The following is a 22413-nucleotide window of genomic DNA, read 5'->3' as shown; positions in this document are numbered from 1 at the left end:
TTGCGGGTATCCTTGCTAATAAACGATGTCCTGGTAACAGTGGCTGAAACAATTTGGCAGACATCTGCCACCATTCCCTCACCAGCAAGAGGGATGACAAAATTTATTATGTCCCCTTGAGAGACTGAGACTGCTTCTTCTTCCATCCCACATCGAACTCTGTGGTGGGAGATGCAGTAAATGAAAGGACACAGACAATATCGCTCTAAGTCTACCCCTCATGACAAGAAGCTCAACAGCCTGTACCTGTTAGGTTACAAAAGTTACTCCTCTGCTTTATGGCTGTGAAACATGAGTACTCAAAAAGCACCTGGAGCAAAAGCTGCAAACATTTGAAAGGAGCTGATTGCACCATATCCGAGGCATGACAAGACTAAATAGACTAAGAAATTATGATATCTGTAGAAGACTGAAAGTACATTGTGTGAGTACAATCATCAAAAGTCTGCCTGGACAGAGAGGACGTGTATGTTCAAGGAGGCAATCATATAACAGTATATAAAACCATCCAGGCAACACCCCAACTGGGTTAAATGGTGGCTCAAAATAGATGTGGTTGAAATCTGTTTATAATCTTGGCCCTACCCATCCTTGGTGTTGGAAAAAGATGATGATAAGCATGCTGATGGTGAAAATAATCTTTATGCTAGAGTGTACAGTTTTTGCATGCACTTGTTAGTAAATGCTCTTCTACAGTTTATCTCCTTCAATATCTGTTTTTTTAAAACCACATGTTTTTTATTTCAGTTTTATTAAAGAGTTCAGAAAGTGCCCTAAGATACGAAAAACATCTCTGAGGTCTTTTTAGGTATCTGTGCTCTAATTCTGTGTTGATATTTGAATTATTCTTTATGCACCAGATTTTGCAGTGAAACTTATACCTATATAATGAAATTTGGTTTTTGTACACTTGTAACATCTAGATCAATGTTATGGTAAGACTGACCTAAATCCAATTTTCAAATGGTATCCAAATTGTCACAGATGTTATTTCACTTCACTTTTTAATGTTGGATAGCATGGACTGTTAACGGTCTCTTTTTATTGCTTTGCATATTGCCAATGTGCTGATCTCTATGACTATTTTTCTGTAGTTTACAAGAAGACAAAAGACTTCTGCAAAGGGAATATGAGAGAATCCCCAAGCAAGGTGTAAGTATGAAATACACCTCACTAAAAAAAGTCATGTTTTGTGTCCTGTTGGATAGCATGTAAAATAAGAAAACTATGCAACTGAAGATGCTATTTTAAAAACTAAAATAGTAGATTTTTGTAACATCTGGAATATGTGGAAAAATCAAGAGGTAGAATTCAAAGAAAAGGCTGTATTGTGTCATTCACTTTTGAGACCCTCAGGACAAACACTAAATATTTAACTTATAAAGACATTTACGGATAGATGTCCTGAGAGAAACTGTTCAAATTACAATTCTAATAATTCACAGGACAAATATTGAAGTAGTACTTCTGGAGGAATTCTACACCACTGCGTGGTCACAGAATTAATGTCAGCCACAGGTTGCTTTGCTTCCCTGCAGAAAAATGACTTCTGAGGGGAAGCAAAAAGAAGCTGCAAGAGCAGTCACTCATCCCTCTCCAGCAGCCCAGAGCAGCTGGTGGAGACATAAATCTGTGCAGTGGGGGAGGGATTGTGCATATGTGCAGGGGAGATGTCACTCACTGCTGAGGGGCAGGACTGGGCATGCATGCATGTGTGCAGGTGAGCAAACGAGGGTGGTGTAAAGGAGACTTATTGTAAATGACACTAAAGCCTTATAAATGCTTAGGGTGCTTTAGTGATTAGAACTGGTTTAAGTTTTCAGACTGAAAAATTTTCCTTTCAAAATGTGCTCCATGAACTGTTTACTTCTGACCTTTCTGGAGACTGTCAGTAGCCAATACAAATTGTGAGTTTGATACCTCCGCCCTCATTTGCTCTTCAGTTGCCTATGATTGTAATACTGAGCATATGGCTGCATATATTTGTTGACTAATAACTAGAAATAAAGGATCAAACTTAGCTCAATTATTATTAGACAAAGGGGGGTTGAGGATATGCTCCAGTGCTCCCCACTCTCATTCTCCATCCATTGTATTGTAGGTTAAATAAATTCCCAGATTTTTGCAGAATTTTAAAATACTGTGAACATAATTTTGGTGCAGAGTAAAGTAGTAACAAATTATATTTCATATCCTATCCTATAATACATATGCCATTCAGAATAACTAATCTTAACCCTTTCTTACAATATTGTTCCCTTTCCCAAAAATATAAAAGAGGTCTATATATCCTGCTTGCTTTTCTGATCATCTTAATCCTCCCACTGTGCTCAGAATTTATTTTTCTTCCATTCAAACAAGACTAGTGGTGTTTGTTTCATGAAATTGCCCATCATCTCATTAAAGGCCTGATTCTGCAATTCTTGCATATTTTGAGTAAAAAACACTCAATAGTTAATAATTGTAACAAAAGGTAAATAACATTCAGCATGTGAAAGACTACAAATTCAAGATCAGTATTTGGGATAGAGGGATGTACAACTTTTTCTGGTGAAAAATCCAGATGAACATTGCAGATGGTTCCTTCTGGTTCCAGCTGGCTGACCAGGTTAAGAGCAGCGAATCTATTCACTTAGAGGTTCCTGGCACTGCAGATTATTGGAGCTTCTGGTCCTTCAGTTAAAACCAATAGTCTTCTTAGCATATGCACAACGTGATGCAAGTGGTACATAACTAGGCTTCATCACTGAGTTTGGTCGTCTGGCTGGATCATTAGCTTCTCAGTCTGAGTCAGGTACTGATGAGGAGCATGATATAATAACCAACAAGAGCCAGCTGAAGGATTGTAATCATTTTTACTGGAATTTTCTAGACTTTTACTTTTAGTTTGCTACTTTGAATCCAGCCCAGGTTGGTAGTGGCCAAAATTTAGCGTCTACTGGCTATTCAGTGGCCTTCTGAAATGAGCATTACAGTTGATGTTAAATTGACTATTGGCACAAAGCCCAAAGTCTGGACAGACATGGAAATTGAACTTCTGCTCTCACTAATACGGTTGTCCTTCCATGTCAGAGTTGAGACATGATGCTGGAGCAGTGTAGGGTAGTTAGCACTGCTGCTGCTTGTTTGAATCTGTTCTATGGGTGAATAGAGGTCTTATGGGCTATCAAGCCAAGCCTTATAAAAGAAGTAAATTATCAGAACAATAGGAAGACCTAAGACGGTATGTATGTATATGAGAAAATATCTTTGAGTAATATTTATTTTAAAATTTAAATTTAACTTACAACAAAATATAAAAGAAAATTTGGTGGAAATATGATGGAACCAAAGAATTTTAGGAGTTTTCGTAATCGTGAAATAGGAAAACTAAACTCATGTGAATATGCAAAAATACCAAAGTAATACACAATCCATTTAGGCTTCTCAGTCTTTTAAAGAAAAGGTGCACTTCTCTAATGAAAATCCATAAATTATTAAACAAACAATACAATATTTTTAAACAATTGTAATCAAGAAATGCACTTTCCCCCAAAACGAATACAAATTTGAGATATCTGATCTTTGACTTTACTTTTAAAGGAGACAGAAAAGAAAATGAAAGTGGTGAAAGAAAACTGTGAAGAGCTCCGTAAAGAAACAACCCAAAGGAGAATGGAAATTAAAGCATTGAAGGAAGATGTGACATCCAAGCAAAGACTGATGTTAAGAGAACAGAAAGAAGTAGAGGAACTTCTTGAGCAGCAGGATGACTTAAAAGTAACATGAGAATGCGTATATAAGTGTGTGTGTGTGTGCATGCGCACAATCAGGGAAACATATTGAATATTCTGAACACTTCTGCTGTCATTTGAATATGTACTGTCATGACATAGGCATGACATCACAAAATGCAGCATTAGTCAATAACCATGTATCATGTTGCTATACCATTCCCACAAGTAGCTATCGGGAAAATTATAGGCATAAGACTGACAACAAGTAGCTTTCATAACGGTTAGAACTCTTAGGCTAATTTTAGGTATATAGATATTAATGGAAAAGACAGAACACAGTATTCTGTGAATTATAATTAGAGCAGGTCAGGAATTTTCAGTCAGTCTTTTTTGATTAAAAATGTAGTTTCTGCAAAATTTTCTACAGGACATTTTCAATTTTGCTGAAACTTTTTGATTTTTCCATCAGGAAAATATGAAAATGAAATCAATAACTTTCAATAAACACACACACACACACACACACGCTTGTGACCTAAGGTAGGTTAAATTCAGAAGACGTGGATCGGTGAAAGGTTTGAGGTCAGATATTTCATGAACCAGGATGGCTGGAAATAGGAGCTTAATAGCATTGGAAAAGCAGGGCTTCCAGTCTTTCAGAAGAATACACAGCACTTCCTTCCAGATGTGTCAGATCTTGAAGTATTGGACCTTAACAATGTGAAATTTGTATGTATAGAAAAGATATTTTAGGTCATTTTAGAGTGTTTTGTGGCTTTCTCTGAGCTCTGCAGTTATGCTGGGACCCTGGTAAGCACAGATTTGCCCTAAGAATAGGAGCTAGATTTTCTGGTGCTCCTTGTCTCAGAAAATCTAGGCCTATATATTTATAGCATATGTACATTATTTGTGAGTTTTGCAAATATAATTTTGCATATCGTTGCACTAGTCAGTAATAGCAGCTGTGTTCTTTTTTGGGACAAACTCGTGTTATTGAAAAACACACATTTCGGTTCTGGGTCATATTAGTAGTTCAAAGAAAATGTTAGTTCTCTGAAATTACGTGAAATTTAGAACCTGTTGGTCTAACATTTTTGTTTTATTACTAGGATGAGCTAGTCCGCCTTCATGCCATTCCTGTGCAGCTTGGAAAAGAAATGGACAAGATAAAACGCAAAACATTGTATGTTTTTAAATGTATCTAACTAAAATATTTTCATTTTATTTTTATTATTTGTTTTTTCAGTAATATCTTGGTATATAGACAATTAACAAAGTTTAAGTTCTTGATACAAAATTCTGATCAATACAGATACAGTGTATCCATAATCTACTTAATGAGCAGTATCCATGAAACTGAATCAAAAGATATAGCATCAGCAGGGAAACATATTTTAGACTTGAAAAACAACAAACCATTAAAACATCTATTGATACTGCATATTAAGATGGTTGATATCAGATACTACACAGATCTTACCTGATATTCCACAGATTTTTTTTTCAAATGTGGAACAATACTAATTTGATGGTGTAATCTAGCACCTAGCACTTTTCAACACACGCCAGTCCTCAGCTGCTGAACATTAGCATAGGACCATTGGCTGCAATAGAACTACATCAGTTTTCACCAGCTGAGGATCATGTTGTGAAATTATCCTAGCATCTAGATTTTCTGGGAGCAAGTATTTAGTTACAGTGCTCTGATTTTAGTCTTCCTATACAAATTATTTGATCTAATGCTTTAAATCTTTTAGATAATATCCACTCATCACCTGTTACGTTTTCCTCCTGATTCCTTACAGACTTCTTTTTGCAGCCAGTGGCAGGTTTCTCTGTTCAACATTGGCTAATTGGTACAGTAAAGAATGAGATATACTGGTCAAGGAAAAGCATACTTGTGTGAAATGCAGCCAATTGCAATTTGGCTACCTGGTCTTAAAACACTTAGTGGCCAAATTGCTGTCCTAAGTGAGCTTTCATTGTACCTTATTAACCTATTATATTACACTGAAGTTTATTCTATCTCCTGACTGCATCCTCTACCATTAATTATTTTTCTGATGTTACATTTTTGTATATAATTCCTTGCCTCTGCTCAATTTAATTTAAAACCTATACATCCCTTTTCTTTTTCTTCCTTCTTTGCCTATTTTTCTGTGTCCAGTTATCTAATTTCATGGAACAAAAGCTGATTTCACATGCATATTGCCAAGCTGTACTGTGGCAGAGCTATAGATTTGGGAATGGCTTACTGCAAAAATACACATTTGAACCTAAACTCTAACTTGTGCTGTACTGGTGCTGAAGTGAAATCAGAGAGTGGATAGAGCCCAAAAGGGAGAACTGCCCACTGTAACAAGTCATCAGGAGCATGTGATCTAAGTCAGTCCTCCAGTCACTTGGCATGCCGTCACCAACAAGCATTAGCTAAGAATACATGATGCGCTAGTTCAGAGGGGCAGCAAAATGTGCTTCAGAATACTATCTCCATAGCCATGAGGACATACAGAACAGTTGTAGCAGAAGAAATGCTGAGCAATAGTTCTGCTTCTGCTCACTACAGCAGGAGTAACAGCATTTGGGCTTTGTTCTATATTTCTAGAGCTGGATCCATTTTTACAGATGTGATATTATACTGTTTTAAAATGTGTTCTCAGAGATGCAGAGAAGAAGAAAAAAATTCTTATTGACCATGTTCAGGAGTTAAATGATGCCCTTAAAAAAGTAGAAAAAAAGAGTGAAGAAGTATTGGAAGAAAAGAAAGATGTAATGAAGGAATTGGATGGAAAACGAGCTTTGCTTGAAAGCAAAGAACGAGAATTCAACCATTTGACAAAGTTACTAGAAATGAGCAAAGAGAATGAAGCAACAGCCCTGGCAGACAGGTTAGAATAGAAGGCATGAGCCAGTACTCAGAAATGGTATGAGTGAGCACTCATCTATTCTAAATGAATTATTCTTTTCTTGGTTATTGCTTTAAATAGTTTTATTATTGACTTCATAAAATCACACTATTTAACATTACCCTAATTTCATCATGGATTTATATAATTTCTGTTTATTGAGTTACGTTGGTGATCAAAACCTGATGTTATCATACAAGGGAGAAATGCAGTAAGGGTCTGATCGAAAGCCCACTGAACTGCATGGGGCAGCTCATTGATTCAGTGGACATTTGGATCAGGCCCTAAATGAGAATCCACAAAACTGAGGCTGATGACTCAATCTTCCACTGTGCCTGAGCAAAGATTGGTTTCAGAGGAGAAGGGTGCTGACAAAGGCCCGCTTGTGGCTCCCTGATTCTTCTGTGTCCTCCAGCAAAGAATTGGGTATAGCAGAGCCTTGCTCTGCCACACCTCCTCTCCTCAATTCACCTCTGCTGACATGATCACCACCTGACTCACCTCCTTCTGACCCCTGACATCCTCCCTCCTCACTTACACTGGGCAGCACAGCTTTGGAGGAAGAGGCGGCAACAGCAGATGCTAAAGCTGGCACAGGAGTGCGGGGGCAGAGCCACCTCTACCAGCTTTACAACAGCCAGAGATTCCCAGTATCACCAAAGAGAAGTGTTCATTCATGCCTCCCCTAATCATGATGTTATTTAAAAGTAGTACATTTGGGATTTTTTTAATTTGCTTTCTGGTTTCTGACCCATTAAGGTTCATGCTGATCATGCTTTCAAGCATTTCTTTGGAACCAGAAGGACTAGCAACCTACTTACTGTTTTTAAGTGAATGCTGAGATTCTCATATAATCACTGGACTCTGAGAGCTGTGACTTGAAGAAGAACACCAAAAATCATGAGAACTGTAATAATATCATGAGAGCTGGGAACAATGGATTTCCCCTACACAGGGAGAAATCCCTAGGGGATTTCTTCGGGTGATTTAAATGAGTAAGCAATGCAAAGTGTATTTAGCAGATGAGAGAACCTAGCCTAAGGATTTTCAAAGGAACATAAGGGTGCTAGACACCCACATCCCATTGAAATCCAACTGGATTTGGGAAGCCAGCTCCTTTAGACTCCCTTATAAATCCCAGCCTCTCCACATCTGGTAACCAATATAAACTGCTATAATGCTTCAGATCTCAGATCTTGGAGTTATTATGCATGACTCTAGCCAGCTTCAAGTTTCTCCTTTATTTGTGGGGAAGGATGTATACCTGTAATAATAGCCTTACCTTTAGCAGTAATCCTTCTGCCCTTTCTGTTTGTGTCTCGCATTAACGAAGGTTGGAGGAACTGATAAATGGAAATTTACAAATGAACAAAATTTAGACTTCCTTAGATAATAAAAATACATTTTAATTCTCACTTTAAGAAATAGAAATAATTTCTCTCTTATACTATGAGTAATTTTTTAGCATTGTTGAAACAAAGCATGAAACAATGCATGGGGCAGTGTTGCCATTGGCTTCAATGGAGTCAGGATTTCACCCATTATGTTTTAGGAGAATGGCCATTAATTTGTGACAAGACAGTTTTTTCTATTTTATTTTGCTGCTCAGCTGCCATAATGCTTTTCCAAACTCAATGTAAAGTGGTCATGTTTATTTGCATACATCTATTGAATAGGTTTTCTCTTTCTGAAATATTCTATATATCTATGTAGGGCTGTTCTGGAAATTGGTTTACGTAACTATCTCTTGGAGAAGCAAAAGCAGCATGATAATCTGATTTATAAACAAAGAGAGAAAGATAGAGATTTGAGAAATTTAAAAAAGATGGAGATGCAATTGAAAATCGCTTATGATTCCTTGGAGCAAATTAAATTACTGCATGAGAGGCTCACATTAGAGGTCTGTATGCAAAACACTGATGACAAGAATTAAAAATATTGCTATAGAAAATCAAATTAAGAAATACTTTTTAAATGGTTGCACAGAAATAAAAATAAGACAACATTTTAAATTTCTATGTACAGAATACAGGGTGTTGCTAACATTTGTATTCAGAATTCTTGCTTTTTTAGCTCTCATAAGTACTACATCTGTTTGGCTGTATCTGTGTATATGAGTGTTATCTGCAAGGCACCCACAACATGCAAGGCACTTTATAGCCATGAAACAAATATAGTCCCTTTACCTGGAGGACCTTACTAACTAGATAGACAACATATAAATACAATACAGGGAAAGGTTAAGGAGCAACATGAAGCAGTGTGAACAAACAACAAACTATTACACACATCTGATAGTTCCACCATTTTATTGTAATCTTCACTGAAGAGTAAATGGGATTTGTAGGCTGTTTGAAGAAGTGGATTTTAGAAGGATGGAGGCCTAGCAAATTGAGTCAGGGGTTTAAAGGCATGCCACCTGCGAGGTGCTATAGTATTGTTATCCCCACTTATGAGAGGGCAAAATAAGTGAGTGGTTTGCTCAAGACCACAGAAGAAATTAGTGACAGACATGACTAGAACCCAGGATTACATGGCTCCCAGTTCTTTACTTAAATCACTAAAGCACACTGCCCTTTATATTGTGCAGGTTTCTTGTATGTTTTACAGTAAATCAGATTCTTTCTTTCTTTCTTTGTTTTAACCTGATTCTAGGGAATTGGTACCATTTGATATTTGGTATTACAAATAAAGTACTCTCCTCTATGTTTCCTTCATTCCCACTCCAATTATGTCTGTTTATTTCTGCCCTCTTTCTGCATTTCCCCAATCCACTGTCCATATGTCTTTCTTTGTCTTCTTTTCACACTCATGCCTTCTGTCACTCTGCCCCTTATAATAAGAACAGTTTAATTCGCCTTGTCTACCAAGCACTTCCTTCTCCTCCTCCAAATCCTTCCTTAAGGAATTCCACTGTTCCCAGGAATCCTCCTGATTCTCTCCTCACTAGTTGTTCCCCAACCCTCCATTTCCTGAACTATTGTTCCATGCCTTGTGTTGGCTTTGTTTTTCTAGTCTGTTGAAGATTGTAAACCCATCTTTCAAAATTCTAATTCCTCCTTGGCAAGTAATTATTTTTGACAGGATAGTAAAATATCATCTTAGTAAAAGGCTAGTGAGCAGATATGCCAGGCCTGGTACAATTTCATTACAATTGTGCATGGCTGTTGTAAGCTCTTTGGGGCAAAAAATTTTTACTATATGTTTATAAAGTGCTGTTTAAATTTATAAAGCTGTAACTAAGTAATTTTACTTTCTCTATCCCACTCACCATTGCAAAAACAAAATGGAATTTCCTGCTGATTTCACCTCACTGCTTATTACTCACCCCATGACACAATCCAAGTGGGGAAAAAAATACAAGAAAAGTTGTTGTGTCTTGCATAATCCTTCATTGGAAAACAAGTAATTTTAGACTCAGCTTATTTGAAATGTTGCCTAATGGGCTGATGAGTGTCCCTCCAGTGATGATAAAGGCATTAACCAGCTGCCTCTTAGTAAGTCCAAGGAAAGGGACCTCTTCTGTGTTGCTCTAGACAAATTTTTCTGAAGAAAGACCTATAACTGACCATTATGGTTCAATGTCAAACTCAAACTGACAAAAATCAGGGACATTCGGAGTTAAAAAATTCACCATATCCAGTGAGATCCTCACCCCTGCTCCCTCCCCTTTGTGTCAGGTAACAAGGCTCAAGCAGCATAAAGGTGCTCTGAAAGTTCAGTTGCAGTGGAAGTCAGCCATAAGAATGCCTCCCAAGGCCCCTCTTTCAAGCTCTAGCATAGAGAGTGTTGCTGAGATTCTGGGCAGCATGGCCTGCAGGCCAGTCCCAAGAGACAGCTGTAATTTTGACAGGCCCTGAAAGCTGTCTCAGTTTCTCCAGCCCACAGAACAGCCCACAGAACAGTTCAGGATCAGGGTGCACAATATTGCTAACCTCAAGAGATCAAAAAGTATGAGTAAGATCCGCTCAACAGCTCAAAAATCATGTCAACTCCCCCAAACCATCAAATCATGTGACTCTGGGCAAGTCACTTTGGTCAAATTTTCAAAAGTGGCATCTGATTGTGTCTCTGTTTTTGGGTATCCAACTTGAGACACCTTGAGCCTGATTTTTCAGCTCCCTTTGAATTGAATTGGAATTGTGGGTGCTCAACAAATCTCAAAGTCAGACCAAAGTTGTCTCAAATTGGGCATCCGAAAACTAAGGGTGCCAAAACCAGATGCCACATTTGAAAATGTTGGCCTTCATTTTACTGTGTTTTAATTTCCCTGTCCATAAAATGGTGATAGTATCCACCTTTGTAATACTATTTAAGAACCACAAATGAAGAGTGCTGTTTAAGTGCAAAATAATATTTGTTATTATCTATGTTAGTGTGTAGAATTTTGAATCTTAATATCTGGTTGTACTTTGAAAATGACATCTTGGAGTTCAGTATTTATTTTGGTTATGTGACTTTCAGATCCAGTGTTCTCAGTTTGCAAGTAAAAAAATACTATTTCTAACTGCCAGCATTGCAAACTCAACACAAGCTGTCCCTCTCACATACTACTACTAGCAGAGGTTCTTCAAGACACATTAGTTCCTCTGTTGCACCAGTGTTATCCCATTGTTTCCAAATTATTCCCCAGTGAACCTTTGCAATACAAATGTTTTAATGGAATTACACAGAAATTAAGTTCCAATTAAATTATATCCAATCAGTCTAAAGGCTTTATTATAATATTTGACTCACTAAACAATTCTGATGATGATGAACAAGATGGAGTATATACTCATTCTATTATTGGTTTTGGCTTCTTCAAGGCTAACAGGAGTAAAAAGCCCTAACGTTGCATTAAAATCACTAAAAGCAGCAGGTATGCCTTTCATTATACACAAGGGTTAAATACCGACCCCATTAAGTCAATGGCAAAATTCCCATTGTCTTCAGTGGGGACAGGATTTCACTCAAAAAGCCATCTATGAAGCTAGAAGGTGATATTTTTACAGTCACTTATCAGAATAAAACTATGCTTTATGCTGCAGTAAAACCCTGACTCTCAGGAATGTCAGTACTGACCCAGGTATGTTGTTGTGAAGTTTGAAAATTTGAGAAAATTACTTTTAAAGCTATTATTTATTTATTATTTGTATTACCATAGTGTCGAGGAGCCATGGCGATGGATCAGGACCCCATTGTGCTAGGCATTGTACAAAGACAGAACTAAAAGATGGTCCCTGTCCCAAAGAGCTTACAATCTAACAAGCTGCTTGAAAGATATTATCTATGTTTACATTTTTTCATATCTTTCTCGCACATCATTTGCTTGCTTGATTTGTCTTTGTAGGTAGATGCTATCCCTAAAGATGATGGGACATTGGTGGAAAGAAGAAGAGAACTTCAAAAAGAAGTTGAAATTAATAAGAGAAATCTGGCCCAGGAGGTGAACAGCTCTCCTTCCTTATATTTCTTACTACAGCAACTAGCTTTCAAACTAGACGATAAAAGCACTGTTTGCAGAAAATTTGCCAAGTGTTTCTAGTTGTAGGTGTCCAGTGAGATAATGTGCAATGGAAATGGAATTTGTTTTATTTTAAAACACTGTCAAGGTATTTGTTGTTTTTTTTAAAACATATTTTGCTCTCACTACAATTGGTCACCTATTGGAAGTATGAGAGAGAAATATGCTTCCTAATTAAAATGTTCTCTCCAATATAGGGTCCCATCTACACTACAGCTGGAACTGTGGTGGGTGTAATTGGGTTTGGATATGGCAGCGTGACCTTATTAAAGCAAACACAGTTCAGCATGTCCACAATATAGATTTTTCCCCCTCCACAGTCATGTGAATTGTGTGTGCTTGCCACCAACTGCCACACTGTCAACAGTATTAGTGCATTCTGGGAAAATCTAGGTGGCTGTTTTATAATACCTCAGTTGCTGGTTCAGTCTGAAAGTATTGGTGTGCTAAGCACTATGATGATGAGCTCACTAGAAGTGATAGATAGTGTTTTTCAGATAGTGTTCTCATGATGCCCTTCTCTTGTCCACATAGGATTCTTTCTTTTTATGCCAGTCCCAGAATTCATTAGCATCACTGCTTATTATGGGCATTTTAAGATCTTTTGACAAGCTTAGTTGTTCAAGCTGCTGCATGTTCTGGCCTCCTTATTTTCATGCTCAATAATCTAATGGTGGATACAGGGCTGGCTTTAGGCCTATTCCACCAATTCCCCCGAACTGGGCGTCACGCCTAAGAGGGCCCCGCACCCAGTGAGAATCCCTTCCCTGGCTAGAGGCGCCTTTTTAATTTTTACTCACCTGGCGGTGCTCTGGGTCTTCAGCGGCACTTTGGCGGCGGGTCCTTCGCTCACTCCAGGTCTTCAACAGCACTTTGGCAGCGGGTCCTTCAGTGCTACTGAAGACTTGGAGTGAGTGAAGGACCCGCCGCCGAAGTGCCACCGAAGACTCGGAGCACCACCCAGTGAGTACAAGCCCCATGTGTTTTTTTACATGTGGGTTTTTTTCTTTTTCGAAACTGTTCGAATAGGGCCCTGCACTCCTAAAGCTGGCCCTGGGTGGATAGGCCAGTAATGTTGCACTGTGGCAGAACATTTTGCTGTATTATTGTAGGGCTTCATGTTGAGGTTCTGCTAGTAGTAATTTTTTTTTAACACCCATGTAAACCAAAACCCTTTCATGGACTTTGAATATATAAGCAAAAAGAGCATCTCAGATTTTGGGCCCATCAGCATTGATATTATAGTTCATAAATAATTAATATTAAAGTGAAGTTTGGTTTTACTTTAGAAAATGACAACAGATGTTGAGGCCTATATGTTAGAACAATGTATTGCTGAAGAAGATCAGCTTTTTAAGGAGCAGGAACGCTGCAGAGATGAGTTAGCCAGTCTTGCACGCCTAACTCAGGTCAAGGCTGATGAGAGGGAACAGAAATCTAAGGACTTCTTAAAAGCACAGGTAAAAACTCATGGTTCATCTCACTGGAAAACTGTTCTTGAGTATATTAGATTATATTACTTATCAATAAAATAATCACCAAGCATAATCTCCTGCTTCCACATCCCTTGAGAATTCTGTCATAACATGAGGTTTATATCATGACATTATGTTGTTTTATTGTCACTTTATGATACAATGTAATAGTACATCAAAATGTCATCATGTCACAATGCAATGTGATGCCACCTAATTTCAGGCATCTCAAATGGCCTTCAAAACAAGAACAAGTTATAAAATAATGGGACAGAATCTAGATACCTCAGTCTGGAAAATCAGATCACAGAAGTTGCATATCATATTCCACAAAGACATAAGTATCCAAAGAAGACTAGGATCGTCCTTCATTCCAAACACAGGGGACAGTCCAATTTTTCCTGACATATTGTAGAATGTAATTCCTGATGTTACTTCTGGTATAAAAGAGCAAACTAGAACGGAGCATAAGAACAGCCATACTGGGTCAGACCAATGGTCCATCTAGCCCAGTATCCTTTCTTCCAATAGTGGTAAATGCCAGGTGCTTCAGAAGGAATGAACAGAACAGATAATCATCAAGTGATCCATTCCACATCGCCCATTCCCAGCTTCTGGCAAAGTGAGGCTTCAGACACTTCAGAGCATGGTTTTGAATCCCTGCCCATCCTGGCTCATAGCCATTGATGGACCTATCCTCCTTGAACTTATCTAGTTCTTTTTTTAAACCTGTGGTAGCGGCAGCAGCGGTCGGGAGCCCAGGGCCCCTTTAAATTGGCCGGATGGGTCACAGGGCTCCTAAGTGTGTGGGGTGGACCACTCCAGGCCCTGCGCTTTGCAAGGCCCTGCGGGCTGGTGCGATTGGCTGGCGCGGTCGGTCCCAGAAATGATGGGTCGGTCCTGGAAGTGACAGATTCGTCACTTCTGCCCCAGGCCCCATACCCCGCTAGGGATGGCCCTGGGCCTAGAATTGCTGTCAACGGGCCTGCACCACACAAACAGTACCCGGAGTCCCACACTACATCCAGCCAGTCCACCCAACTCCCATCTCGTCATGGACAAGGAAGAAAAGAAAGGCCTTGCAGTGCACCTTAAAAGTTAATAAACTCGGGCGATTATAGTACTGGAAGTAACTAAGTTCAGAAGGCCCAGGGCTCTAAAGAAGAACCTAGAAATGTACCATTCCAAGCAATTGTCCATGATTGTTTGAAAGCCAGGAAAGAGTACGGACCAATACAGACCCAGAGTAAAGAAGCTTTTCTGTCGAGGGAAGCTAGAGAAGTGCAATTTACTTCCTGCCAGGAGTCCAGGACTCAACTTCAGACATGTCTTTACCAGACAATCACATCATAAAGGAAATGATAGGCTGGGGAATGGAAGCAGCAGGCCTCAAGGCAGAAGAGTTGTGAACTGGTTGCCCTGGCCAATTCTTGTGAGGAATGGAAGAGAGAGCAATAGACTTTCTTTCTCCACCTCCTTCCTATAGTTCTTTCTTGTGCTGTCTTCATTGCTGCTTTGCTATCTCTTATTTCTCATCCTTTTTCTGAAAAGACGATGAAGGAAATTTAGGTGCCAAGGTGCTTTAGAAAATCCCAGTGGGTGCCTATCTGCATCTTCGAGTGGCTAACTACCTTTAAGAATGTGTCCTAAGATGGCTTCAAGGAAAAGAGAGAATGCTGAGAGATGGAAGTAACTCCATGCTCAGACAAATAGAGGCAAAAAGATTGAGAGATTTAGGGCACTAAGTAGCTAAAGAATACAGAGCTCTTTTGCCTCCTTGCTTCCTCACAGGCAGACCTGTAATGATGCAGTATCAGGAATCCTACTGAAATGGGAATTAAAGACCTAATTTGGATAAGATCAAATGGGGCATGTTCGTTCCTAGTACAACCCTACTGACCTCATTGAAAGGATTAATTTTGTCCAGTGATGTACATATTCTCATTATTAACCAATCCTGCAAGGTATTCAGCTTCCCCTGAAAGGTGTTGTGTACCATCAACTCTCATTGAAGCTAGTAGAAATAGGGGATATTCAGCGACTCTTAGGTGTCAGTCAACACTTTGCAAGCTGTAAGCTTTCTCAAAGAAAGCCTGATACATTTTAAGATGCAGCATCAAACTATTATCTCAACTGCAGTAATAATAGGTAATGTTGTTGAATGACTTTATGTAAGTCAACAGTGTTTCCTGAAATTTGTTAGCAATCTTTGAAAGGAAGGTTATTTTTGTCCTTCACGATTACTCTTCCACTAATAATCAAACGACTAAAAGACATCTCTGAGTTTACTGTAGTTAGAACAAAATATGAGTCTTTTTAGAATAATTTTCCTCACTGCTTCCTTCATACCTATGAAAATTAAATTTTTGTAACAGTCCTGTGCCATTTAAGATGACATAAACAAGTTTCTTCAATGCAACTTCATATTTGAAATTTCTTCGCAGACCCTGAACTATCAAAAATGTTTAATGCTATTTATGTTTCAGATAAGGCTCCACAACATTATTAAAGAGATAAAAACAAAGGAACTTGAAATAAGGGAATATAAGAAGAACAAGAAAGAAATCCAAAGGCAGTAAGAGAATTATAACAATACACTAGATGAAATAACACTTTTTCTAAAGCAATAACCCATTTAAATGATTTATATATAAGCATTATAATAACCATTTCCTTAAATACTTGCATTTTTCCAGACTCAAAGGATTTGCTAAAATGTATGACATTATTCGAAATGAGAGAAACAAATGTGTAAACCTGGTGCACACTGCTCGCCAGAAAACAACTGAAATTAAAGAGAAGGTAAAAATGCTAGAGAATGAGATGGAAATTTTAAGGAGCAATGTTGTAATTAAAGAAAGGTGAGTGGCAAAGTAAATAATTCCTTTGAATAACAGTCCTCAATTTCTTCAACCTCTGAAGGCTTAGGATATCATTATTTATCAATGGATGGTGTTGTAAAGTGGGACTTGTTCATTGTGACGCAAAACTTGGCCCATTCTCCTCAGTCACAGGGATCCCCAGATGCTGGTGTGATTCCATTGTCTGTGGGCAGGAGGCAGGCTCTCAAGAGCCCATTCAGGGAGCCTACACTCACTGAGAACTGTGGAACTCTTCTTGTATTTGCAACTCTATACAGCTGGGTTTGAGAGCCAAGCAGGTCAGGAGAGGAGTGGAATAAGGACATTGGATCTGCCTCTGTACATAATCAATGGCCCTTGCACTCCATAGAGCCAGAGCTACTGTTGCTTTAGTAACTGCACAGGGGTTCCACCCCCTGGGAACAAGATTCGTTCTTACATGGACCTGCCTGGTGCCAGGCTTATTTACTGGGTCTTTGCATGGGAAACAGGATTTAATACCATACTGTCATTGGCCTGCTGCAGTCTACGCAGTTTAGGGAATGAATGTATTGAATGTGTCCACCAAGCAAATAGTTCATCCACAAAATATTTAATACTTTGTACTTCTGTAACAGCATCTATCTCAGTTTTCTTTACAAATATTTAAATAAATCTCATAGCACCTTGTGAAGCAGAGAAGTCTTATTAGCCCTATTTCAATGAGGGGAAACTAAGGCAGAGAGGCTTAGTGACATCCTATGTCACAGAGCTACTCAATGGCGAAGTGAAGAATAGAATCCAGGAGACCTAACCATGAGATCACACTTCCTCCTGTAAAGCCTCTTGTGTCTGTTAAGATTAATTTCTTTATAGCAGAGATAAATAGGTATTTGAACTAGCAGTGATACTCACTCTAGAAGGAATAAACTAAATCTTATTAGCAATTTAGAAGAATGGACCATGTGGCAACTGAAATCCACCTTATCAGTGAGGGAGCATCATCCAGAGGTTAGAGAATACAGATCTCTACGAAGTATGAGTTCTAGTTTTTATTCTCACTCTGCCTCTGATTCACTATTTGATCTTACTTTAGCCACTCAACCTCTCTTTACATTAGTTTATTCATCTATAAAGTGAGGGTGTTAATACTTTTCTCCCTCATGAGAGTGAGGCGAGGAATGATTAATGTTTGTAAAACGTGGAGATCTTTGAATTAAAGGCACTAGATCAGTGCAAGATATCATTTCAGTATTATTATTTAAATAGAGATAGAGATAGACTTTATGTATATTTAGAAAATTTTGCATAAGTGTTATTTCCTATGACTTTATCTCCTGTGGCATCCTAGGAGGCAGAGAATAGTGTGGCAAGGCACCTTCTCGGATCTCACCAGCCTTTGCTGCTTTTAGCCTTGGTGAGACAGGCTGAGGTAAAACAGTCCCTCTTGGTTTCACAGTGGAAGTCCATTCCTTCTTTCCACCAGTCTATTTAGCTTGTTTTTCTCCCTTATGGGAGGAAATGCAGCCTCTCATCCTGGTGAGGCTCACTGCTCCTAACCTACAGGCAGCAGGATTCCTTCTCTCTCTCCCCTTCTCCCAACAGGGGAAGGTTTAAAAAGGTCTTAGGCAGCCCTTAGTTGGAATCAGCTGATCCTAATTGACCTCAGGTAATTCCCTCTCAGCTGATCCTAATTGATTCTGTGGTAACCCCTTCCCAGCTGAACCTGACTGACCTGTAGTTACCCCTCCTCAGTTGATAGGAAGGAGGGCCTTTTAAGCTTCTGGGACTATTTTCTACCCCTCCCCCCCTTGCTGCTGTCTGTCCTGAGTTTATCACAATAGCCATAGTACATAGCCCTTCTCTGTACCTGACACACCTCTTATTCTGAGGGGCGGGGATGGAAGAATTGTAGAGACCTTATCCAGTTCCATACAGAGATGGGAGGCACTCTGCATAAAGGGCATTCTCAGAGTGTTGTTTCCACCCCTTTTAATGCTCCTGTGTACTGCCAGAGAGGTGTAAAGGGCTCTAGTAAAACTGAAGATAAAGGTCAAGTTCTGTTATATTAAGTGAATTGAAATTAAAAAAATCTTTCCCTTTTCTCTGTCACTTTTATTAAAGAAAACTGCAGAAAAACCTTCTGAAGCATTCAAATAATATTGCAATTAAAGACAGCATCCAAAGTGATGTCTGCAAAGTTATTGCAACTCTGCAAGAGATGAAGGAAAAGAGAGAGCAACAGTTACTGGATGTCGACAGACTCACCAATATGCTCACTCACATTGAAGAGGAAATGGTGCAGCTACGCAAAAAATATGAAAGGGCTGTTTTGCGTCGAAATGAGAGGTAAGAAAAAGGGTAATTTGACACCTAAAACACCTTGCGTCACTTCCACGACATTTCACTTATTTTAAATGGTAAACAGCATTTGATGAGAGACACCATTTATTCATAGGATCTAGTTCTGGTGTCCATCTGCAGTTTATTGTTATAGATAGGGTTGCCGATTTTCTACTCATACAAAACCAAACACCCATGCCCCGTCCCTTCTCCAAGGCCCCACCCCACTCCATCCCCCCTCTCTCTGTAACTCACTGTCCCCCACCCTCATTCACTTACTCATTTTCACCGAGTTGGGGAGGGTCCCTTTTCGACCAGGTGTTTCGGCTGAAGATACTGTTGTATTTTGCCTATAAATATAAACTGGCCATAGTTTTATGTTTAAATTTTTAAATGAAAAATAGTCCTGTAACAGGCCTACCATTAGCCAAAGTTATTTTTGTTTGTTTCTTTGTATCAATGATATATTGAAAAGGAGAAAACCTTCTAACCAGGAATGCTAGATACCCGGAATTTGGCCTCACTAGAATGGCAATATCTGCATTGCGGGTGAAAAACCTGTGCATTACATTATACAGTTCTTTGGCATTTCTTCATTGGTTACATTGTGCAACCCACAGAATAATATCTATAATAACAACTGCATTGGCTGTTGAATCCCCTGAGAGCTTAATATCATCCTGCCCTGTTTGTTTATAAGTGCATGGATGTGGTATGACAGGGGTGGTAAAACTTCAGCCCGGGGGCCACATCCTGCCCTTCAGATGTTTTAATCTGGCTCTCAAACTCCTGCTGAGGAGCTGGGTCCAGGACTTGCCCCGCTCCATGCCGTGGCTCCACATGGCTTCCAGAAGCAGCAACATGTCTCCCCTCCAGCTCCTATGTGTAGAGGCAGCCAGGGGCTCAGCACACTGCCCCTGCCCCAAGCACCGCCCCTGCAGCTCCCATTGGACAGGAACCGTGGCCAATGGGAGCTGCAGGGGCAGCCCCTGCGGACAGGGCAGTGTGCGGAACACCCTGGCTGCCCTTACGTGTAGGAGCTGGAGGAGGGACATGCTGCTGCTTCAGGAAGCCGCTTGAGGTAAGCACCACCTGGAGCCCACACCTCTGACTCCCTCCTGTGCCCCAACCCTTTGCCCTAGCCCTGATCCTCCTCCTGCCCTCTGAGCCCCTTGGTCCCAGCCCAGAGCACCCTCCTGCACCCCCAACCCCTCATTCCCAGCCTCACCCCAGAGCCTACACCCCCAGCTGGAGTCCTCACACCCCTCACACCTCAACCCACTGCTCCAGACCAGAGCCCCTTCCCACACCCTGAATTCCTAATTTCTGGCCCCACTCTAGAGCCCTCAACCCTTCTTTCACCCCAGTCCCCAATTTCATGAGCATTCATGGCCTGCCATACAATTTCCATACCCAGATACGGCCCTTGGGCCAAAAAGTTTGCCCACCCCTATGGTATGAGAAGGCACAAGAGATGAATATCACTGACCAGATAACTTGTTCTTTAAATAACTTCCATGGAAGGCAATAGAATTGTCAAAAAAGTATGCTGGGAGACCAGCACATAGTTTATGTTTACAGTTCTATGTCCACTAATTCTCACAGATATGAACATTTTTGTCACTGGTTAATAATACTGCAAGTGATTAAATAAGGATTTTGTGAAATCTGTGCACATATCCAGAGATTATTGCTAGTGCTAAAATCTGCCACTTGCATTCTTGAATGGAACTAACTTGAATGGAAAATTTTACAACCTGACTTTAACTTTTCATTTTGGGTCTATTGCAGTGGTGTTTTGCTCATAGAGCGAGAGGAAGAAGTATGTATTTTCTATGAAAAAATAAACATTCAGGAGATGATGAGTAGAAATGGCGATATCGAGATACAAGTCATGGATGAAAAGATCAGATTTCTGAACCTGAAGCTAGCTGAGAAAAAGAGACAGATTGAGTTGTCCCTGAAAATACTGCCAATGAAGAATGCCTTGGATGCAGATCTGGTGGTACTTCAGATTCAGGTAGGTAGAATTAGAGAACTAATTTCTGGGAGGGGTTGGTTTTATTTTCATTTTTTTAATACATACATTGTTTCAGTTTGTGCTATTCTGTGTTCTGATAAAAGAAATTAAATCACAGTTGTGGGAATTTAAATTTATTACATACAAAAAGTTACAATGTGAACAGTATGGTTGACACAAACTGACAAAACATTAAGGTACAAATCCAGTAAAGCACTTAAGCATGTGCGTAACTTTAAGAAAGTTAGTAGTCCTATTGACTTCAGTCAACTCACATGATTAAACTTACACACTTGCTGAAGTGGTTGGGGCCTAAGATAAAAATAATGTTGCTTTAAACATCAGCATGGTTATACTGTAGGATAGGCATAAGGCATCATGTACAAACAGGCATCATCTGAAATTAGTCAAAAATGTATTGGCTGTGTCTTTCTTCAGCCTGTCCACTTTGCAAAATAGTAGCTCAATTCACTGAAAATACTTGACCTTAAACCTACTCTGGAGACTATGCTGCCTACTATGATATAATCCATGTACATGTTCTTCCATACCAAAAACAGTGAGCGTTTTAGCTCTCATTACAAAATGACATTGAACAATTAACAAGCTGTAGTGTTCATCATTGTTGTGGATATTCTTCCTTGGCTTTCTGAAATGGCTCATTGACTTCTGACCTTATCTCCAGATGGTAATCTTTTCCATATGTATTCTGTTTGCTTCTGTACAGAATTGTAATTTATGGTGTATCAGTGCTGTTAGTAGTTGCATAGACTAGAGATTGTGACTCATAAGATAGCACTGCACTATTCTATTACCTCTGCTCTTTCAGGAAAATTGCTTGCATAGCTAAGAGAATACAGTTTTGTACAGAGTTTTTCATAAAACTGTACCCCAAAGAACTTTATAGGGGTACTGTAATTAATTGAGTTATAGAGTTATATAATGAATAAAGGGAGTGAGAAACTATGGAAATGAGCCAGAAGAAATAAAGGTTTTTCAGCTGAGATTTGAAATGATATGGTGAGTCAGTCAGGCATGTGCAGTGACAAAACATAGAGGTGTTGTTTCCTGAACTGAAGCAAAGTCAGTTGTGAAACTTTGGGTTGATACTGTAGCAGAAATTGTAAACATCCTGTAGCTTCTCCTTCATGGTGATTCTTATCAAGCATAAAGGTTTATGTAAAGGGAGACTATTGCTGGGGTTTTTGGGGAGGGGTTAGTTTCTCGTGTAAAATAAAATCAGAAAGCTGTGAAGCATAGTGAGCATGATATTAATGACAAGGTACATTCCAGAAATTTTCCCAAGTGGGAGATTGTTCCAGTGACCAATGGCAAATAATGAGTCATCAGAATTTTAAAAGCAAGAGGTCATGCCTCAATTTTGTTCTTACTGTACACCAGTTGATCCAACTCTCTCATTACTTCTGCCACTTTCTGATGTCCCAATTAGCTCTTCTGGAGTCAACACTCCTCATCTGGGATGGACAACAGGCACTGTCTCTGGTGAGACACATTCTGTTTGTTTTGTTGTACCTCCTAGATATGGATGAAAACTATAACCTGTAATCCAAACTCAGAATTTTGGGGTGGGTTGCTGAATTTGAATC

At 39.3% G+C, this 22413-nt stretch overlaps 1 protein-coding gene across 7 annotated transcripts in view; it reads left to right on the top strand.

Annotated features, from left to right (window-relative positions):
• Nucleotides 1–22413, top strand: part of CCDC146 (coiled-coil domain containing 146) — a 112708-nt gene that overhangs the window by 79688 nt on the left and 10607 nt on the right. For all 7 annotated transcript variants that reach the window (XM_050936814.1, XM_050936815.1, XM_050936816.1 and 4 more), the window contains 11 exons: nt 1095–1152; nt 3583–3759; nt 4826–4899; nt 6377–6604; nt 8336–8522; nt 11955–12050; nt 13418–13588; nt 16090–16178; nt 16300–16464; nt 18568–18792; nt 20578–20806. In XM_050936814.1, coding sequence (XP_050792771.1) covers nt 1095–1152; nt 3583–3759; nt 4826–4899; nt 6377–6604; nt 8336–8522; nt 11955–12050; nt 13418–13588; nt 16090–16178; nt 16300–16464; nt 18568–18792; nt 20578–20806 — 1699 coding nt within the window. The remainder of the gene's footprint in view (nt 1–1094; nt 1153–3582; nt 3760–4825; nt 4900–6376; nt 6605–8335; nt 8523–11954; nt 12051–13417; nt 13589–16089; nt 16179–16299; nt 16465–18567; nt 18793–20577; nt 20807–22413) is intronic.

Source organism: Gopherus flavomarginatus, chromosome 1 (genome assembly GCF_025201925.1).
Source record: "Gopherus flavomarginatus isolate rGopFla2 chromosome 1, rGopFla2.mat.asm, whole genome shotgun sequence".
NCBI lineage: Eukaryota > Metazoa > Chordata > Testudines > Testudinidae > Gopherus > Gopherus flavomarginatus.
The sequence above is the reverse complement of the archived record's forward strand: the minus strand, read 5'-3'. Positions and strand labels throughout refer to the sequence as shown.